This window comes from Antedon mediterranea, chromosome 7, assembly GCF_964355755.1.
Source record: "Antedon mediterranea chromosome 7, ecAntMedi1.1, whole genome shotgun sequence".
Taxonomy (NCBI): Eukaryota; Metazoa; Echinodermata; class Crinoidea; order Comatulida; family Antedonidae; genus Antedon; species Antedon mediterranea.
Genome location: NC_092676.1, coordinates 22,376,493 through 22,396,687, shown reverse-complemented (window position 1 = coordinate 22,396,687; position 20,195 = coordinate 22,376,493). Strand labels below are relative to the sequence as shown.

General features: G+C 33.3%; 2 protein-coding genes across 4 annotated transcripts in view; one reads left to right on the top strand and one right to left on the bottom strand.

The window, feature by feature from the left end:
* LOC140053950 (very-long-chain 3-oxoacyl-CoA reductase-like) lies at nt 1-6,668 on the bottom strand. Of its 2 annotated transcripts, XM_072098712.1 has the most exons (10): nt 6,497-6,668; nt 5,280-5,326; nt 2,976-3,051; nt 2,610-2,785; nt 2,166-2,210; nt 1,955-1,989; nt 1,733-1,814; nt 1,289-1,354; nt 1,026-1,175; nt 1-685 (listed from the first exon to the last, which is right to left on the bottom strand). In XM_072098712.1, exons 1-10 carry the CDS (start codon nt 6,654-6,656, stop codon nt 566-568), a joined length of 957 nt encoding a protein of 318 aa, XP_071954813.1. In that variant the 5' UTR covers nt 6,657-6,668; the 3' UTR covers nt 1-565. The 2 variants fall into 2 exon arrangements, with proteins under 2 accessions (XP_071954813.1, XP_071954814.1); XM_072098713.1 differs by lacking the exons at nt 5,280-5,326; nt 6,497-6,668 and adding an exon at nt 3,367-3,724 and having other exon boundaries at nt 4-685.
* Nucleotides 6,669-7,213: 545 nt separating this feature from the next.
* The window catches only part of LOC140054902 (recombining binding protein suppressor of hairless-like), a 40,208-nt gene continuing 27,226 nt past the window's right edge, over nt 7,214-20,195 (top strand). The window contains exon 1 of one of the 2 annotated variants that reach the window (XM_072100013.1): nt 7,214-7,482. The gene's annotated coding sequence lies outside the window, so the exon portion shown is untranslated. Of the gene's footprint in view, nt 7,483-11,315; nt 11,672-20,195 lie in introns of those variants that run through there. The other variant, XM_072100014.1, reaches the window with a different exon arrangement.

Here is a 20,195-nt window from a genome sequence, read left to right as displayed (position 1 = left end):
AACACTAAAATCAAGTTTTGACAAAATAAAAACTGAACACAACTCAATTGATCAAAAATGTATAATTAATGTATTAAAAATTCTTTACAATCAAATATATAGTACATGCTATATAACATTAAATGTTAATGAACCTGTCATTTTAAAGATATATAAGAATAGATTATTTTGTCTTTTTATAAAAAATGATTGTTTTAAATGGAATTGAACCTAAAAAACTAAAAAACTGTTTCTTTTAAATTTAGGCCCAGGAGATGTTTCTACTTTATGTATTTAAGTGATGTCGTGCCATGTGCTTACCACGTTTCAACATTATCTTATAAACAAAAATATCCCTATGGCAACGTCTATCAATATCACCATACCTATTCATCAGCAATGCTAATTCCATATTGGAATTTGAAAATACATTACCTTCTGTATGCACGTATCGTATTCAAATTCTTAAACATTACATTTTTAATTTATATTTATTTTAAAATTTAATCAAGGTTCCATTGTACGTAGGCCTATGTGTATTAAATTGTATTACTTTCTTTAATTGATCGCTTTTTCACAAAGTTTTTTACTTTGGATTTTCTTCCTTTATTTTCATCCTTTTCAGCATACGTTCTCTCGCTGCACTTAATGATGAAATTTTCAAATTTGTGACATAACTCTTGGGTAAACGTCTTGCAAAATATGCCTGGAAAATATTTAAATGACGATCTCTTAACAATCTTATACAAGTCAAACTGAAGTCGAACTGTCCAATTCCATCAAATAAATAAAAATAAAATTCCCCATTGAAAATCAAACTAAGAATACAGGGCAGGACCTGGGGGTTTTGGACCAGTGGCCGTATTCTCCATTCACACTTAGACTAAGGGAAACACTTATCGTTTCTAAGTGAATAGAATTTAAGTAAAATACTTAATATTTAAGAGAAATGTCTCACTTAAGTGTGATTGGTGAGTACGACCACTGGTCTAGCTTACCCTGAATGTGACAATATCCCATAAAAACAGGTCTGACTATCAATTTACCTGTATGGAATGCGAGAAATATCCGTGAGTTCTAGACTCCACTCCAATTGTTTTAAGGGCGCTTCTAACATAGGTCCAAGCCTCCGGGATAAAAAATGATTGCTTTCTCAAATTTGTCATGTTGGTCTTAACAAAAAATGGCATTACAGACTAGGAGAGAAAATATAAAGTATTATTCAAAACTATTTTTGTAGTATTAATGTCATCTGATAATAATTACAAAATAAAATGAAAAAAAAGAAAAACTTAAAAGTTTTACCAACCTGCACTATTATGCCATTCTTGTGATATTCATAGTCAATTGCACGGGAAAATAAATCCATATATGCCTTTAAAAGAAAATAAAATTAATATAATTTTGTGATGGTAAAAACCCAACATTCAGAAGTAAAGCATCATAGTGCAAAGAGAAGCGTGTTGCGGGAAATGAACCAATGCCAATAGCTCAACTCATGCAACTTTGCGTAGAGAGCTCTTATGATTTCCACACCATGTATGACGTCCACATAAAATTAAAAAATTAATTAAAAAGAATTATAGTGGACCCTTTTTTTGGTACACATAGCCCTATTCAGGGGAAATCCCCATTAAGGGACCACTTTACTGTGAATGGAACGAAAGGCAATATATGTTTTAACACTGCAGTCGATCTCTATTCAAAGAACACCCCTGTAAAGGGGACACTTTGTTGGGTCCCGCTACTATACCTTAGTTGACGAATATACTGAAATATATGGACATGGGTCAATTGCTGATGCGGATGATATATTCAAAATTACACCCCTTTTCCTGAAAAATTAATTATAAATTTAGTAGTAAAACACACTGAAAAACTGAATGGCTAAAAACATGTTAATAGACACCTCATTGAAAACTGAGAAAGATTTAATAAAAGAAAATTATTAATATTTTTAAAATTTTTATTTTACCTTTTTATCATATTTGGAAGGCATATCTGTGTCATCTATAAAAAAAAAGAGATTGATAACTTTATTTTTGAAAGAAATTACTGTATTACTTTTTATGTGCAGCTGTGTATTTTCTTTTAATACAGTACAACTACAGTTTTATTCTACAATGTGGGGCGAATTTTAAATATTAATAATAAACCTCTTTATTAAAGTTAAGACACTGACTTACCATTGTCATTGATGCACAATTACAATATACAATATCTGGAATAAACTATTAAAAAAGAACACAATTATAAATGATATGCTATAGGTGCAGATGAAAATGTCTAAAAATATATTTAATTTAGAAATAACCAATATTAGTTCCATTTGTGATATGCCCAAGAGTTAAAAATCAGCTATTTAGTTCCAATCAGTTTACCTACCTAAAACTGGTTTTGTATCGAATATTTCCAGTTCCTGTTCAATTCAACGGGTACGTACCAGCTAAAACCAGTTTACAACATATAATTAATTGGTTACTGTAATTTGTTTTTCTGGATGGACAGCACTACTGTACTTTCTGGGCTTTCATTACAACACTTATGGTTGAAAAGCTTCATAAAATCTTTCACTAAATGTGTGTTTTTAGTAGGTTTGTTTTATCATTGTCAGATAAACACTTACTTACCTTTTTTAAATTCGGAATGTCTAACAGTTTCCCCGGAATGGCGTATGCCATACCCACATTGTTGACAAGAATTCCAATTTCTAGTCCTTCTAACTTGGCCTCAATATCATCATAGATACCATTAATTTCTGTGAAGTCTGCAGTAATTATCTTAGTTTGAACCTTGTAGGTTTTCTCTGTAATAAAAGTTAAATATTTTAAATGAAAATGATGTTTAGTGCATATACCACTGATGGTGCTCAATTACTGTACATATTACAACTTGTTCAAAGTTGTGTGTGGTGTGAAAAAAATAAATTTAAAAAAATTTGCTACATGATTTTTTATTCATCTTCTTTCATTTCATTTAATACCACTGCACCTTACCAATCTCTGCAGCTACTTTCTCCAGTTTGGTAGTGGATCGACTTATCAAAACAATCTTGAGACCAATCTCAGCGAGCTATGTGAAAATGGAAAATATAAATGTTAAAATGCCATCATCTCAAGCCAGCTAGGTTATCCTTGTATTTTCAAAAGTCAGCCAGGGTGTGGTTATAGAGTAGCCCCTAGGCTCGCACTGGCCGATCGCCAAGTCGCCATGGGCGAAAACGTTTCTGGATTGGCGAAAAATAAAACGGCTACTTTAGCCATTTTGGCGATGACATATGATAAAATAGATAATTAAATAATCATTTTGGCGAAAGCATAAAGTCCAACTAAAAGGTCCATTTGTCGATCTCCAAGCATTTATTTTGTTCGTTATCACGTTGTTTACTTCAAGCTCCATTTTTCGTCAACTTGTTTCGTTGTACCAGGCGTCTCTTTGTTATTTCAAAAAGATGTAGATAGCAGAGGTAGACTGCACAGAGAGACAGACGTTACACGACACATGGATGATGAAGTCTACCCAAACTATCACGTGTTGTGCGCTGCACAAACGATCGACTACGTAGCCGACGGTCGGCTAATTACCGGGATTGTCTATTTTTCGATAGGGGTGTACTTTTCAGATTAAAAAGAAACATTATAGTATCTTCGATGAATGACGTCTTAATCTTATCGAAATCAAAAATGTATGCGTTATGCATTTTAGAGTCTTCCAATTTAATGTAGTTTCATATTTTAGCCTTAATAAACTTAAACAACATGCGGGAAATGGTAGAGTCTAACGGGGATTTAGCTAAACACACACGTGCATCTGAGTGGGGCCGGCCGCCGGCTTCTGTGTTGTTGTGTAAATAAATAATAATCGGGATAAATTTCTCGGCTACCCAATTTCTCGCCCTGACAGAAACGCTTCGGCGCAGCCTTGAGGGATGGAAAGACGTGTACTCTGTGCTTTGGCCTATATTATCTTACGATGTATTACTGATATCGAATTCATCTAGACTATCACTGTGTTTTTATGTCTATTGCGTTTTTCGTACTATTAGTTGGGAAAGCCACTCGACAGTGCAGTTCTTTTGAACTGATCCACTTTTGGTTACCCGCAGGTGCTGATAGTACTTTTGTTCTGTTTTGTTGAATGATGCCGTACCTTGTTTATGATTTTTGTATGTTACCTGGAAATTGAATAAAATAAAATAAAAAAAAAAAAAAAAATAAGATACGAGTGTTCGTTTGCTAGGCATTTTCCTCAATATTTTTAGCATATATATACCGTTGCGTTGTTGTACATAATTTTGTAGGCCTAGACCGGCGGTTCTGCCTTTTCGCACCTCTTGAGCATACCCAATTTAAAAACATTAACCCGCTGCGCGGCGGTGATTCTGAGTGATTCTAGGACACGATTTTCGCCTGGTACGCCATGGAAGCCGTCACACGCAAACATGACCAGCCAAGCGTAAAAAACAAAAGTAACATAGCGTTCATGGGATTTCAGAAAACTGTAAAATGTTTCTTATTAAATTGATAACTGTATGAATGCTGTATGATTAAAAACAATTTGAACAATTGATCATGTAAAAAAAATACAAAAAAAATATTTTTTTTAATCATACAGTGATTTAGGCATATGGTTCTTTATCTCAATGCCTTACAAAAATGGGCGCTAATGCAGTTTCGTACCCACCCCTTAAAATTACTCAAAATCTTCATCCAACCTACTCACGAGTTGTCTACAACATTCTGCAATCATAAAATTGTAAAAAATCGATAATTTTTTATGTTCAGGGAACAGTGTATGTATAGACCTGTCGACATAGATAAATTGACTAAAATGTTTTTACCACTATATTTCAACAATTTTAAATTTTGGCTATAAACCGATTCATTTGGCTAAATAAAAAAATTTGACTTTAGCCATTTTGGCTATAGATAAACTGATTTGACTAAAAAAAATATTTTGACTTTCGCCAAATGGCTAAACAAAATGAAATGTTAGTGCTACCCCAGAGCCCCATAGGCACCCTAGCCAAGGACCATGGATGTTGGTGGGCGGGGGCATTCACGTAAAAACAAAAAATCTAAAAAGGATTTGTGACAGTACATGCATGGCACAAGGAAGAAAGTTGCTATTTTATAATAAATGTTAGGTTTTATCATCAAAAAGTGAAGAGAGGGTTATTGGCACACGCCAAACTATTTATTTACTTGAATGTTTTCTGAGACAATAAGGTTCAGAACCAATATATTTTAATTTAGGTGTAACTTTTATAATTAGTTTTATAAATTTTATGGCATTTTTACCTGCTCAGCATAGGCCTTCCCAATTCCATCTGTTGCTCCAGTTACAACTGAAAATATAAAAAACAACAAATTATTTAGTAAATTATTTGGTTTGTTGTCTGGCAGTAGTATTAGTAATGTGGAGTTTGGGTTGTGGGCATGTACTTGTGTCGGAAGTTTTTGGGTTTTACTCATCGTCTTGCGGATTTAAAAATAAGAGGGATATTTAGGGTCTCTAGCGATTCAGAAGCAGCTATACACTACAGGGTTGGGTAGGTTTGGAGACTTCTGGACACCTAGAGCCCGCAGCCCGGTAACGATCGCAGCCCGGTACGTGGCCGGCCGGCATGTCGTGCGGAAAATTTAAATATAACGCCCTCTGTTGCATTGTACTTCTGAATTTAATTCGTATTATTTTCTATCACCTCACCGACAGCTACCCTCCACACCTTGGACCGTGGGACGTGACTAGGTGATTCTTTAAAGGCCAGGTACGGGCAAAACATTTCTATTGATCATACATTCCAATAATTATCGATCTATAGTTTCCCCTATGTTTAATCATTTTTGGGGTTTTATTTGCGTTACACAAGCTTGTTGAAAATAAGCACTTTCTTATCAGTGGTGGGATAGTTCAAATTACACAGTAAAATCTCTATTCTTTTGTACACAAATTTTGTAAATAGAGAGGCATCTTAAAAAGCTATGAAAAATAAACGGTGTGGTAAAAAATGTTATCAGATGACTAAATATAGATAATATAATTTGAATATTACATTTCTGATATTTTTATTCAACTTCAAATTTTTATTTTTATGCTATAGCAAACATTATCCACCGTATATCCACCATCTTTTTTCACCATCTAGGGAGTCACCAGACATGTTATTACATTAGGTTAACTACCTAACTACTGAAAAAAAGTCTTCCTGGTTTTTATGGAAGAATTTTGCCAAATTTTGTATTTGACCAAAAATAAGGGAAATTCATGTTTGTTCGTCTTGATTTCTGTTACAAATATTTGATTTATGTACAAATAACCAAATATTATTTTTTAAATTCATGCCTGTGTGTACCTCTCCCTGAGCGTTAAAATCGCGAATTTTTTCTTGATTCGCATGGTTGCACACGGGACCACCAAGCACGTGGATATGCAGTGCTACCCTGGTGGTACACCTATTATCTGGCCCATTAAATTAGTAGTAGGGCCTACGTACGAGAGGGCCTATTATAAATACCTGCCCACTCTCCGTAACTGGTTAAGTTTGCACTTAATCTCAACTTATCAGCCAAGAAATGTGAATACAGTCCTCGAAATAATGAACTGGTGAATTTAAATGTTAACCAGCAAGCACTCAAACAGCCAATTATTGCTAGGACATCGGTGGCGGTTTCCATGTTGAATTAAAACTCCCCGAACGAAAGAAAATAACCGAAACCGTATCGACTGATATTGAACTCGCTTCCTGGGAATATATTGTGTCGAACGCAACAAGCGCTCTGATTGGTTAATTTCAGGTTTGTTTAGTCTTTTCTTTTTCGCCTATGAGAGGGAAGAACACATATTCTCCCAGTCATTAAAAATAAATAAATATATATATATAATATTAATATAATACTATAGTATACAGCAGATCTCAAGAAGCGTCGTATCTCTGTGCATTATTTTTTCCCTGGTAGGCCTACTCCATGAATACTCAGTAATTCATAGACATTACGTAAAATTATTAATTAGGACATTAAAGGATTGCGGCTTTCCCGATAGGGAACAAATGCGATGGGGCCTACGCAAACACACGTGCACAACAGCACAGTGTAGGCCTACGCGTGAGAGAAATTTTAATATTAATTTTTATAAAATCGTCACGACGTGATGACCTATTATTTATTATGCTAGTTTATTAACTGTAGGCCTAAGTTCAGTCGATAAACTTTCGTAAAATATATCCTCTTTTTTAGGCCGGCCGGCCGAAATCGCATAATGTCACTCTACTCCAATTTAACCACGCCCTTTTCAATAACTTTCATCAACTTCTGAGCGATCCCTCCCCTGACCTCGATACATCAACAAAAAGCAGCGTGGGAAACTCTCACAGAATCGCTGTGATTTTTGTCGGAATGAGGGCGCATGTTTTTTCACACAGTGACACTTCACTCGCTTTGTTTTGGTAGCCAGAAGAAAGAAAGAGTAAATCCCGAGATTTGCACATTTTTTCAAATCAAGGTAGGCTAAAATCTCATTAGATTTCGTAAATGACAGCTGCTTTAACTAATGCTATCGATTTAACAGGATTTTAATCTATATTTGTGGTAATATGTTAGTTAGAAGTTTAAGCACTTACTTATCGGAAAAGTTTGTGGTGGACGGGCGTGATGGGGTATGTGGTAGGCCTGCAGTGGAGGTGGGAGAGGTCAAGCAGCCCGGTGCTGCCCTGGGTTGATTAGCATTGTATCGTGGTTGTATCACGCCTAGAAATCAATCGTGGATGGACATGTTATAAAATTACAACAATACTTGACAGTGTCAATTTAAAAAAAAAAAATCATTTAACTTAAAACATCCAATGATAGCCTTACCATCATATCATTATCATTGCCTTTACTGTACATACTGTAAGATTTCTGTCTAGTCTATAAAGGCTCTGGTGGAAAAAGTACAATAATCATTCTGTATTCATTTTTGGTATAAAAAATAATACAGTATTATACTGGGCATGATGTGTAGTTGGCTTTTCTTCATTTATTCATTGAAAACACACAGACAGAGGGTTAGTTATCTTCTTCACAAAGTGAAACTACTTACTAATTGTAAAGTAAAACATTTGAGCATCTTGATTTGAGGAATGCAGGAAAATATGTGCAGCAGAACACATAACATAATTATTCATTTGATTACTCCTAGTTGTTACATGCTACTACAGTATATAAAAAGTAAAACATTAAAAAAAAAGGATATAGATTGTTAAGGTTCTTAGTATTCTCAGTTACAGTTGAATATTGATATCTTAACCCAGTGTAAATGGATTTATTTGAAAATACAGTAATACTATAATTAACATAAATGCAACGAAGCATCTTCTTGATCATCACACCTACCCCCACCCGATAGTGCATTAATGCAGGGTCGTAGCCAGCATGAGGCAAACGAGGTGCTCGTCTCGTCTGAAATGTTCAGTTTTCACCACCTACCACCAATCCTCCAGCAAAGCTTGTCTTATTTTAAGTTATTAGATAATTATATTTATACTGTAGCATCTTTGCCTCGTCTGTTTTTAATTTTTCGGCCATGTGATGTCATCAAATTGATTACTTCAGTAAGCCAGTACTAGCACAATTATTTTTCCGTACGTTCATGACAATTAAAAGAAATAAAATAATTTTCCAGCTTTCCCTTGTATAGTGCTGCTGATTGAGTTTTAACTCAATGCTCTAATCTACAGTACAATTATGTTGTCTATTTAATGCCTAGCTTACTACCACCTTATACTGTAAACTGACAAGGGTATTTCCCTTCCAAACAGAGAACTCCAAGTAACAACAACTTTGAAAACCCCTCAAAGACAGTGGTACCCTGTATACAAAGTAACTACATTGCATTTTCTTGGTTTATATAGCAGTCAAACGAACCCTATGAGGCATTTATTGCTCAGGAGGTTTTTTTGGAGGTGTTTTTAATCGAGGGAGGAGTTTATTTAACAGGGAGATTTTTCTTTATGAAATACCTACTACCCAAATAAATGCCCCATCTTGATATGAAAAAACTACAATACAATTTAATTAATGAAAAAGTGATATGATTATAAATAAAATAAAAAAAATTGTTTGTATATTATCTGCAGTCAATAATTTCTAACTATAAATATAATGCAATGTGTTATAATACAGTATACTGTAGTGTTTACACTGTACAGTGTATGCTTGTTGTGGGACATTTATTCGATGAGAAAAATGAACATTTTTTGAGGGACTGGATATTTTCCCAATTGACATTCAATGGAAGAAAGGATTTTTCGAGGGGGTGTTTATTTAAAGCAGGGTTGTTTATTTGAAATCAGTACACATGTGCAGATTTAGGCACCCCCCCCCCCCTTTCCCCTAAAATTTAACTTTTAAAAATAAAATAATGCCTTTTTTTTTTGCAACCTGACATATCTTTTTATCATTTATGAAATATTTAAATATAAAACTGCGCAAACCTTGGCCAAACTGCGCAAAACCTGGCTAAAACCTCCTTTAAACCAATGATTATTGATTAGATCACAACTAGAGACAATAAACTGCCTTTTTAAATTGGTTTGGAGGAGGTTTGTGCATGTTTTTTTAGGGTTTTGCCAAGTTACCCCAAATTTCCACCTCATACAGTACAGTAACTGTACCTCTGAAGGGCTCAAGAACCATTTTGCTCTCCTAATTGGTTGTAGTTTGGTTAAAATTTTTCTTCTGTAATTAGTCAACTGCTTTATATTAAAAAAAATTTTGCCTACAGTACTATACTGTAAAACTATTGTATGCATTTGAATACAAACAAACAAACAACAAACAAAGTAGATATAATAAACATTTTCGGATTAATATTTATCCTTTTTTCTTTATTATCAAAAACCCATTTTATTGTTGAATATAACATGATGATTGAAATGAAGCAATCTTAGCTTTAAATTTTACTGATAAGTGCAGTAGGCCTAAAACAGCAGCTTTCATCATATAATAACAGTCACAATTATATTTGTAGAAAAGTAGTACAGTAGGCCTAAAACAGCAGCTTTCATCATATAATAACAGTCACAATTATATTTGTAGAAAAGCTAACTGTAATTGTAAAAATGATATGTTACATAATGAAAACAATCATTTAAAAATCTCACCTGTACATTTTACTAATTTTATATTTTATAGTAAAACAAAAAATGTTTTATAATAGTGTTTGATTTGAATTTATTAGGAAAATGATCAGAAAAAATACAAACAAATTGATAACATAAATTACTAATAACAGGGGCGGACGCAGGGGTGTTGCCCCAGTTGGCCGGGCAACACCCTTAATTTCATACTAAATGTTTTTTTCTACCACTAAATTAAAATTTAAATTAGATCCCATTTCATTTCAATATATATTAACCATTAATGTCGTTATAGAAGTCCAGGGTTGGAAGAGTCTATATTATGTAAATTGACTGACTGCAGAGTAAAATTAACGGCGCACAATTTAACGGCGGTCAGTGGATTTATTTTCATTTCTCTACGTCCGTAAAATTAGGCCGAATTTCCGTAGTAATTACGAACGTCCAGTTGTACAGTATAGTGGATAAATGAAAATGAATTTGGAAATTGTGGTTTTACTGACTTATTTAGCATTTATTTCAAAATAATACAATTCAACGTTTTGCTCAATATATTTATAGCAGCAGCTTTAAAAATTATTAATTGATAATAGGCCTAGTAATTAATTTGTATTAATTGATTATAATTGCTAGAATAATATTACCTTACCGGAAGTACCTTCGTCGGGGACTTCCTCTGACGTTCGTATTGAACGCAAAAAATGTTATCCTTAGTCGCGTTTGTTTTACCGGCAGAAAAAATAGGCGGGATAAATACTGCTGATAGATATTAGAGTGTCATTTCACCATGGGGGGCCTGTGGCGCAAATACTTGGTTTCTATTATGACCCTGGACTCTTGGGCAACCCCCTTAAAATAGTCCTGCAACCGCCCCTGAATAATATTACAAATAAATACATTTACTGTATAAAAAAATTTCCAGGATAGCCCAAACGGGCTTATTAGCTTATTTCCATTGGGTTTCTTTTATAGTCTAAAATATAAATAATCTAAAAGTTATATTAAAAGTATTGCATTAAACACATAAACAAAAACAGTAATATATTTACATAAACAAGTGAATTCCAACAGACAACTGTATGATTGACTAGTTATTTGGTTGAAAAGTAAAGAAATGTGATTTAAGATTTTTCTTTAAAAATTACTCTTGTAATAATTAATATTCACAATATTTGTAGAAAAACTACTGTACAAAATGATATAAATATTACATTCAATAAAACTCTCAAGAATTATCTCAAAACAAGAGATCTTGGATTCCCCTTGTTTTCAGTTCCAAAATTCTAAACATTATTAGAGGCTTAGCAGTAGGAGGATGCTTGATACACACAAGAGCTGATATCCCTTTAGTTGATTAATCAAGTGTAAAAGAGTTCCCACGAGCTTGCTTTTTCACTACACAATTGTGTGCCTTACTTCACAGCGTGGGAAAAATGGCGGTATGAGGCCATGACAATTTAATATTGCGTTATGTGTATAACTGGAAAATCAAAGTCAACAGAAATACAGTATGTTATAAACTGAACAATTTTGTGGATAAATTTTGCAGTTTTGTTTGGAAATTAGTGTATAGTAAGTAATCTAGGCAGTACTAGTATCACTTAATTAATATAGGCAGTCCAATGTTGTTGACTTGTAGTACAGTTGAATATATACTGTACATTTCTGTGCTTATTTACAGTACAGTTTATCAGTTTACTATTGTCAGTCAGTTACTTTATTTATATTTGATAGTACAATAGTAAATGTTATGTTTTATAGCTAATAAAAATGAAAAAAATTGAGTTAAAAGGTATGGTACTTTATTATTTATATTTTAATCAAAATGTAAAAATGAACTTATGTTTCATAAATGTATTTGGTAAGGGAGGGGATTTTTCAGAACACTAGGGTGTCCAAAAGGAGGTGTTTTACAGTACGTTTTACTCTAGACAATTATACATGTAGTATTGGGCCAGACTAGTGGACATTTTACCTTCAATACCCATAGGATTGTACCAAAAAGGAGTTTTCAGGACCCTTAATAAGGTGTCCCAAAGAAGGGTATGTTTTCTAGACAGCTTAACCAGCACAAATGTTTCTGTTCTTACTATAACACAATATTGTATTGATGTGGCTTTGAAAGTTTTCCCAGTCTTGTTAGCCTTTACAGTATGTGCCAACAAACTCTCAGCAATCCCTAGGCATGGTCAAATTGGACATTACACAAATCATTGTCTTTATTTAAAATGATTAAGTTCCACTTTATTAATTACAAATTGAGACTTCATCTAGAATAGCAATACTCCTGTGTACTGTAACCAAAAGGAACAATTGTCATTGAGGTATTGTATATCTTTGTCATTGCTAAGGGTTAACTAAAGGCTGCTTGATGATAGACTTCCCCCCCCCCCCCAATTCTCATGATTTTAAGACTTTAAAATTGTTGATTCAACCAAAGGGAGATTTTCCTCTGAAAGATTTAAAAGAAATTGTGTACGTACTGTAGGAACCCACTTCTTTTTGTGCATTGTCAATACCATACAATTTTTGGCTGATCTGTAAATTTGAAACCCCCTGTAATATTTAGCTGCCCCTAACATCGGAACCCATATCTTATTTGGCTGACCCTTAAATTTTGAACCGTGAGAAAAACAAACTTCGAGAATTAGTTGAGTCATGACATTCACAAGGTTAGCATGTAGTTTTTTGGTAGTGTGACATTTGGATTATTTTTTACAAGAAAAAAAATTATACAAATTGTACAAACATCTAAAATACTCTTCTAGACTAAAGTTTTGAATATTTTAATGGAATTTTTCACCCTTAGCTCTTTTAATACCCATTCCCACAGACTTTTCTAACTACTATTACATACATTATAAGCATTTTAAATATATTAAAATTGCATGCATGCTGTGAAAGTCCTACTATACAGTACTGTGTAAGAAACACTGGCATTGATACAGTATGGTATTAACTTTTAATTGCCGAGAACGTCCATAATTTTGTTTAAAATTTGACCCAATTACAGATAGAAATTAAGATAAATACTAAGAAAAAACATACTGTACTACTCAAACTATCCAAAGTTATAATTTGGCCCTAAATTATGGATAAACTGCAACGCAATACGATTACTGTATGATCAAATCAATAACCCAGTCAGTGAAAGCGCCTATTTTTCTCGATCGTACTGAGCGTTACAACACAGCATGTTAGTTAAGAAAGTCCCAATCCATAGACCATTGGTGTATGAATTTGAAAAAAATGAGGCCTATTTCATAAAGAGTTTGTTTACATAGTGCGAGTATAAAAAATGGGGTGCGGTATTCATTGGTTGATTTGTGTTGCTTTAAGAAATCCATGGAGCATTGGTGTGTGTGTGAATTTAAAAAAGGCCCTCATTTCATAAAGCGTTTGTTTACATACAGTAATGTGAGTATAAAAAATGGGGTGGGATATTTATTGGTTGATTTTTGTTAGTTTTAAGGATCAATCAATAGAGCATTGGCGTGTGTGAATTTGAAAAAAAAAAAAAGAAACCGTGCATAGAGCACTATCATCAGAATAGACAGAATTTTTTTTGAATAAAACTGCATTTTTGCTTTAGGCCACATAAAGCAAGTCTGAATTGACAGTTCATTCATTGTTATTTGACATTCATTTGTGTTTATACAGCATAAACAAATAAACAATAATAGTAAACTAACTGTATTATTTTTAGTTGTATATGGTTGACATGATTCTTTGTGTACATACAGTAAGACAAAATTTCTAACAGAAAAATAGCAGTGAACCCCTCCTTTGGGATACCCAGTGGACAGTGTTAAGGGGCCACTTTCCAGTGAAACAAATGAGAGGGGGGTATATTGTACCTGCCGTATGTTTTAACACTACTGTATAACCAACCCTTATTATGTATAGTGGCCATACAGTTACTTTGTGTTGCCCCTATGTTTAGCAAGTAGATGCTCAGAGCCGTTTCGCCATCATACAGTTAGTTTGTATGATTTTGTTTTATATTACATAGCCTATGTAAATACGCGAACTTGATTGGTTCAAAAAGGAGGCCTACCATAGCTATCCGACCCAGCAGATATTCTACTTGTTGTTGGCTATGTAATATAACAGACATCGCCTTTTATATCGGTAAAATATAAAAGATTAGACATCCCCTCGGGAATGATATTAAGTTCTTGGGAATTATATATTTCACTCGAACATAATATCATTCCCTCGGGGATGTCAAATCTTATATTTAACCTCTAAGCAGTCAATATCTGTATAATAGTGACTAGTTTATATTGCACTAATAATAATTCCTTCCATTTCAAATATTTTTATTGATAAAAATGGAGAAGATACTGTACTGTAGTAATAAACTACAGTATAGTATTTAGAGTACTGTATGAAGTATTGTATACTGAGTGATCACTTTAATATCCCAGGGTAGCTATAGAGCTGTATAATGTAAATAGATAAAGATAAAACTGTTATTAATATGGTTGGAATGATACAAGATTATAAGAGCACACAATATGTTATTTAGAAAAGAATTCTCTGGAGTTTAAATAAGTGTACTTTAAAGTTTTAAAATTCTATATTTTATAAAATGTAATAAACATTAATAAATTTATCAGTGCACTTGACAGAGAATGATAATCATAGCTACCTTTTACCTGGATAAACTGTTATTGGCCCTTTTCCAAATGAGAAGAGAACATTCAGTATTATGGTCAACTATAGTGACTTCAATCCGGCATATCTTATTTCCCGATTAGTGCAGTCACACAGTATATGCAGGTCCCCTCTTCATGGTTGCTCACTGTGCAAGCTCTCTTGAAGACAAGTTTACTCTCGAAAAGAAATGATGATAGTGGTTTGTACCTGAGGGCATAGTTCATTGACTATACCATTTGTGGAGAGAGATGATTAAATGAAAATTGCTTTTCGAGTTATATCTCGCTCGAGGAGAAAGGGTTATTGTCGGTTTATCCAGGTAAGCTAGCATTCATACCAACACCACTCTTGGTTTGTGTATTTTAGTTGTGTTTTTGACTTATTTCTAATTATATTAATTAGTCTATAATTTGATTAATACAGTATCTATGCGTTGTACTGTAGAGTCAGTATACTGTAGTATAGAATTTTTTTAGTAGCAAGCAAAAAGTAAAGAATCTTGCATGACAGTTTAGAGATCCAATTTGTTTATCTTGGCTTGAATTTGAAATGGAAATAGCATTATTGTAGCTGTAGCTTTTAAAGGTATAGTGAACTTGCATAGCTAGCAGATAAAACATACTATAATCATGGAGGTATTACTGTATACCTCCATGCTATAATCTACTTCACATTTACTTAGAATTCTCTGCATAATTACTGTGGGAAGAAAACTGATTTGTTAATTGTGCGTGAGAATTCAGCTGTCGTGTAAAAATACTGCATCATCATTCCCCATGAGAAACACAGGTAAAGGCTGAGCTGTCGTATATATTATCAAGTCAGTGCTTTTTGTATGGAGGATGATGTGAAGCGCGAGAAAGAAAGTTTAATGTATCGAGAAAGTACTGTTGAAGGTGGAGAGATGATTGGAGGAAGTTGGGGAAGGGGATGATACTGTTTAGAACACAGAAGAGTACAGTACAACTGAGTTGAAATACAGTCAATTCTATAAAAACTGGAATCTTATAGAAAAACTTCAGTTCAAAAAGGTTACAAATTCTTGTATACCATTAAAAACAAATTCAAAATTTACTATAATTTCTGGAAAACCAGACATATTAGGCAACCTAGTGTGTCCTGTGTTGGGATTTGACTGGGTTGAAGTGATAGTGAGATTGTTTTAGGCTTGATAGATCAACCAGTCCGTTTGAAAATTATAAGAACACCGATCTGTACATATGGAAGAAGTTTGTCCAATAAACTTTCATATAGTACAGTATAAACACATTTTTTTATTCCTATTTTTTAATAACTTAAGATATATGAAAATTATTAAATTTCCTTGTAACCTTCACACTTTTATTAGGTTAATTGGACTTGCCGTTTGTGCTCCAAAACTTTAATCAAATGTTTCCATACATTATTGTTCGATTTACTACTATTGTTTCGTTCACAGAAGAATGTTATGGTCAAATTCTGTAATGAACAAGAACCATTCCCATGAAATGGTAATTATAAAATGTATTTCTTGACTGTAAACTGTTTAAACATACAGTAGTTTAGTGAAACTACAAGATAAATTCAGAAATACACTTATGTTTTCTCATATTTACAATCTGAAAAGAACAAAAATTTCAAAAATATTAAAACAACAAATTAGAATTTTTTTTTAATTATTAAGAAAAAAAATGAAAATAACTTTTATCGCAAAAAACATAGGAAAAACATACATCTTATTTTGGTATAATTTTATGTATAATTACCAGAAAGCCGAGTTTTAAAAGGTTCAATTATTATGAAAAATCTACTACAGTACACTCTAGGTAATTGCAGTACAACAAGTATCTATCTATGGCCCCGTTTCTGCTGCCAAAAATATATATACGGTATATTTTTATATACGGTATATTTTTTGGCAGCAGAAATGGGTCTCATAAAAAATATACCGTATATATATGCGGTATATATACCGCATAAATATCCCCATCGTTTGTGGATATTATACGGTATATTCCAAAATATACCGTATATTTCGAACCCCGTTTCTGCTGCACTCAAAATATACCGTATATGTGACCCGGCCCATGACACGAGGTCAAAAACTAACAGAGCGTGACGCGTTTGTTTGGTTTTTCTGCTGCATTGACACACACGTGTATAATAAGCAAGCAACAGATCAAAATATCACTGTGGACTGAAGAAATAACTATTTTTGCAATTCAATTGTGGGGAGAAGCGAAGGTTGGGGGGAGACTACATGGCAACAGAAGAGATACCGAGACTTACAAAAGTATCTCAAACAAAATAAAAGCAGAATTTGTAGACTTAATAACGCCAAAGTTATTGGCAAACGCCGTCGTCTTCTTTGCATAAATGTAGTCAATGCCCATTCTACATTTCTAGATTGTTTGTGCGATGTAAATTCGTTGCCACTTCTGATCATTAGATTTAAAATAGAAAGCAATGCTAAGACGTTTTGAGAAACCATCATTGTTTTGTTTTTGTCATGTAACCTCACTACACGAGACTCTAGGTCAATCCATACTTCCGTCTCACAAAATGCATTTTGGGTATATGAAAGCCAACTTTTTTTATAGCCCACCCACGAAGTATGTGCAGCGGAAACGGTGCACGAATTTCATATACGGTATATTTATACGGTATATTTATACGGTATATTTGGGATTGGCAGCAGAAACAGGGCCTATGAGAAGTCTTTAAGGTACAGTAGTTATAGTGGAATCCAGAGGAGCCTATAGTGGGTAATGTGTTGAAGTTAAGGCTGGCTGAAAGTAGGGTATCCTCATCAACTGCCACCCAGCACAACAAACAACTCAATTGTTTATTGGTGGATATTAACAGAGAAGATTTCTACAGTTACATACATCAATAAAACAGCAATTGAGCGGGTATTGATTTTTTTTCCAGTACTCTAGATGGATATCAGACTAAGCTTCTATATAAAAAATATTTAAATTTATAAAACTTTTCTATCCACCCGTACAGTATATCTTTTATTTGATTACTGTTTCACCCCTTTTGTAGCTGTACAGTAAAACCAAGTTTCAGTACAGTATCAAAAACCAACATTTTTGTTTTATATTGTTTTCTTAACATCATTGTACAGTACAACATACAGTAGGTTAACAAAGCAATTGTTACTACAGTATACCAATACATTTTCAAAGACAGCATTGTTTTTGTCCAGTAAATATTCTAAGGATTGTAAGGTTTTCTTACTACTATATAATTTTTACTTTCTATGAACCAGAGATTCCGAAATAAAAGATTGAATAAAATGAATAACACTAGGGAATGATTGTAAATTAATAGCCTTTTCACACTAAAGGTGTAATACAGTACTGCCAAGTGATGTATGAATTGTGTCCACATGAGTGAGATATTGCATGAACTTTAGTTGACATGGATCTAGAATCAGTGGGTGGAGAGACCCATGCTGGTCATCAAATTACATGCTCAATAGACCTGTCAGATAATTTCTTAATTGACCGATAGATTTAGTTACTTTTTGAAAAGTGAATTATCTTTTCTGGAGATGATCATTGAACATACAATGAAAGCTCCTGTGTCTAATAGTAAATCATAGGCCTATCCATCTAAAGTACGGTAAATAATGGAGAAATAACCTTCGACTAAATTGCGCAACAAAACGACTGAAGTCCACTGCAAACAATTTGACCATTCACGATGCGATGGATTATTTTACTTGTCTCTTGTGATTGGTCAACTTTTCATTTTTTTTCAGTTTAGCTCTATCATCCCCTGTCTGATGTACAGTAGCCCTCATCATGCTTCTGCCAATGCCATCTGTTCTGTGCTATCCTCGCCAATCAACTATAGTAGGTCATTGTGTCTTATAGTGTGAACAAACTTTTTTGTGTGAAAAGAATTTTTTTTTTCAATATTAATGCAAAACAAATCCTTTTTGGGAAGTATGTTTGGGTTAGTGAAATTGTTTTGTTAAGTAATTATGTGTTGTTTGGGTTGGAAGATTGGGAAAATCTTGTCTTTAACATTTTTGTAGAAAGCAGGACAAATACAGTATATAGTGTACAGTTAATATTTCATCCTTTTATATATAATCAATCATATTGTAGAAAGCTACTTTGGTATTTGAATTTGATACAAAAAAATGTCCCCTGCACTACAGTATCTGTGATAAAGCACATTTAGAAATCAGACTATTATTGGAATCGTTTTTATATTCTTTGACATGTTCCTCATACTGTACACTATCGCTTTTAAATTTTTCTTTAAAAAGGTACTTTCTCTACATTTTCTGGCCTATTTTAGAGTAAAAAACTACAGTTTTTGTAGGAATAAATCTTACATACAGTATGGGCCTACTGGGATAATTATTTTTACTCACAGTAATAATAATTAAGCAGCCTACCTGCTATAAATACTGGTACACTACTATTTATATTTTCATTTTGCTTCTGTTTTTTTGGTACAATAGAGTTGATCATGGAGAAGATAAACAAATGAAAGAACTGTCAAATAATTCTGCAATGCTAGGTTTAGCTGTACAGTACCTATAGCTAAGTTTAGCTGTACAGTACCTATAGCTAAGTTTAGCTGTACAGTACCTACAGCTAGGATACAATAAACGTATGTTACCGCTATTACCGGCCAGGAGTAGGGATTACAAACTAGCCTAACTGTACAATACATTGTTTTTCTCTTTTTTAATATCATAATTACACCATAGTGTACATTTAAGACAAGAAATGACCTGCTTTAATACCAATATGGATATTATCATTATTATCATGCCAGGGAGTATATTATTATTACGCTTAGATAGACAAATCTATTCAACTGGACTTAAGTGTTAATGTTTTTAAAGTAATATTTTGACAAAATGTCAAAAATTTCAGGGATATAGTGTCTTTAAACATACACCAAGTAGGTAATTCTTATTTCCCCTTGACGCCAATCATGACAAATTAAACTAAAATAGCAGTTTTCAGATATACCAAGTAGGAGGTTCCCTAATTGTCTGTTACATGGAGTGTGTTTTCTCACGCCTGACCTTGATTACATACCAGGGCCTCTAGAGAGCCTGAGAAATAGGTCAAACAATAAACTTACAGGTAGAGAGGTCAATATATCCAAAGGAAGAAAGTGTATTTGGGGGTTTACTAAGAAACTCCTAATAAACATGATCTATCACTTTTACCTTTACTGTTGAAACAGTACAGTAACTATAATCATCTATTATAATGAAGGATTTGACATAGTACAGTACAGTACATTATATACCACCAGTAAACTAAGGAATATTATTTTAAAACTGAGAAAGATATTTTACTCAACCATTAACATCATACTGTAGAACTAGGATACAGAAACAGCATGGATTTACAATCATACATTAAATAGACATCCCTCAGGGGACATCCCTATTAAGGGAACACTTTCATGCTAA

Excerpts from the sequence above, each read along its gene's own strand:
- LOC140053950 (XM_072098712.1), bottom strand. The coding sequence starts at position 6,656 with ATGGAAACCGCCACCGATGTCCTAGCAATAATTGGCTGTTTGAGTGCT. Across the intron at positions 1,176-1,288 it reads AGAATGGCATAATAGTGCAG|TCTGTAATGCCATTTTTTGT; the intron begins GTTGGTAAAACT and ends TTTCTCTCCTAG. Across the intron at positions 686-1,025 it reads ATTTCTCGCATTCCATACAG|GCATATTTTGCAAGACGTTT; the intron begins GTAAATTGATAG and ends AATATTTTCCAG.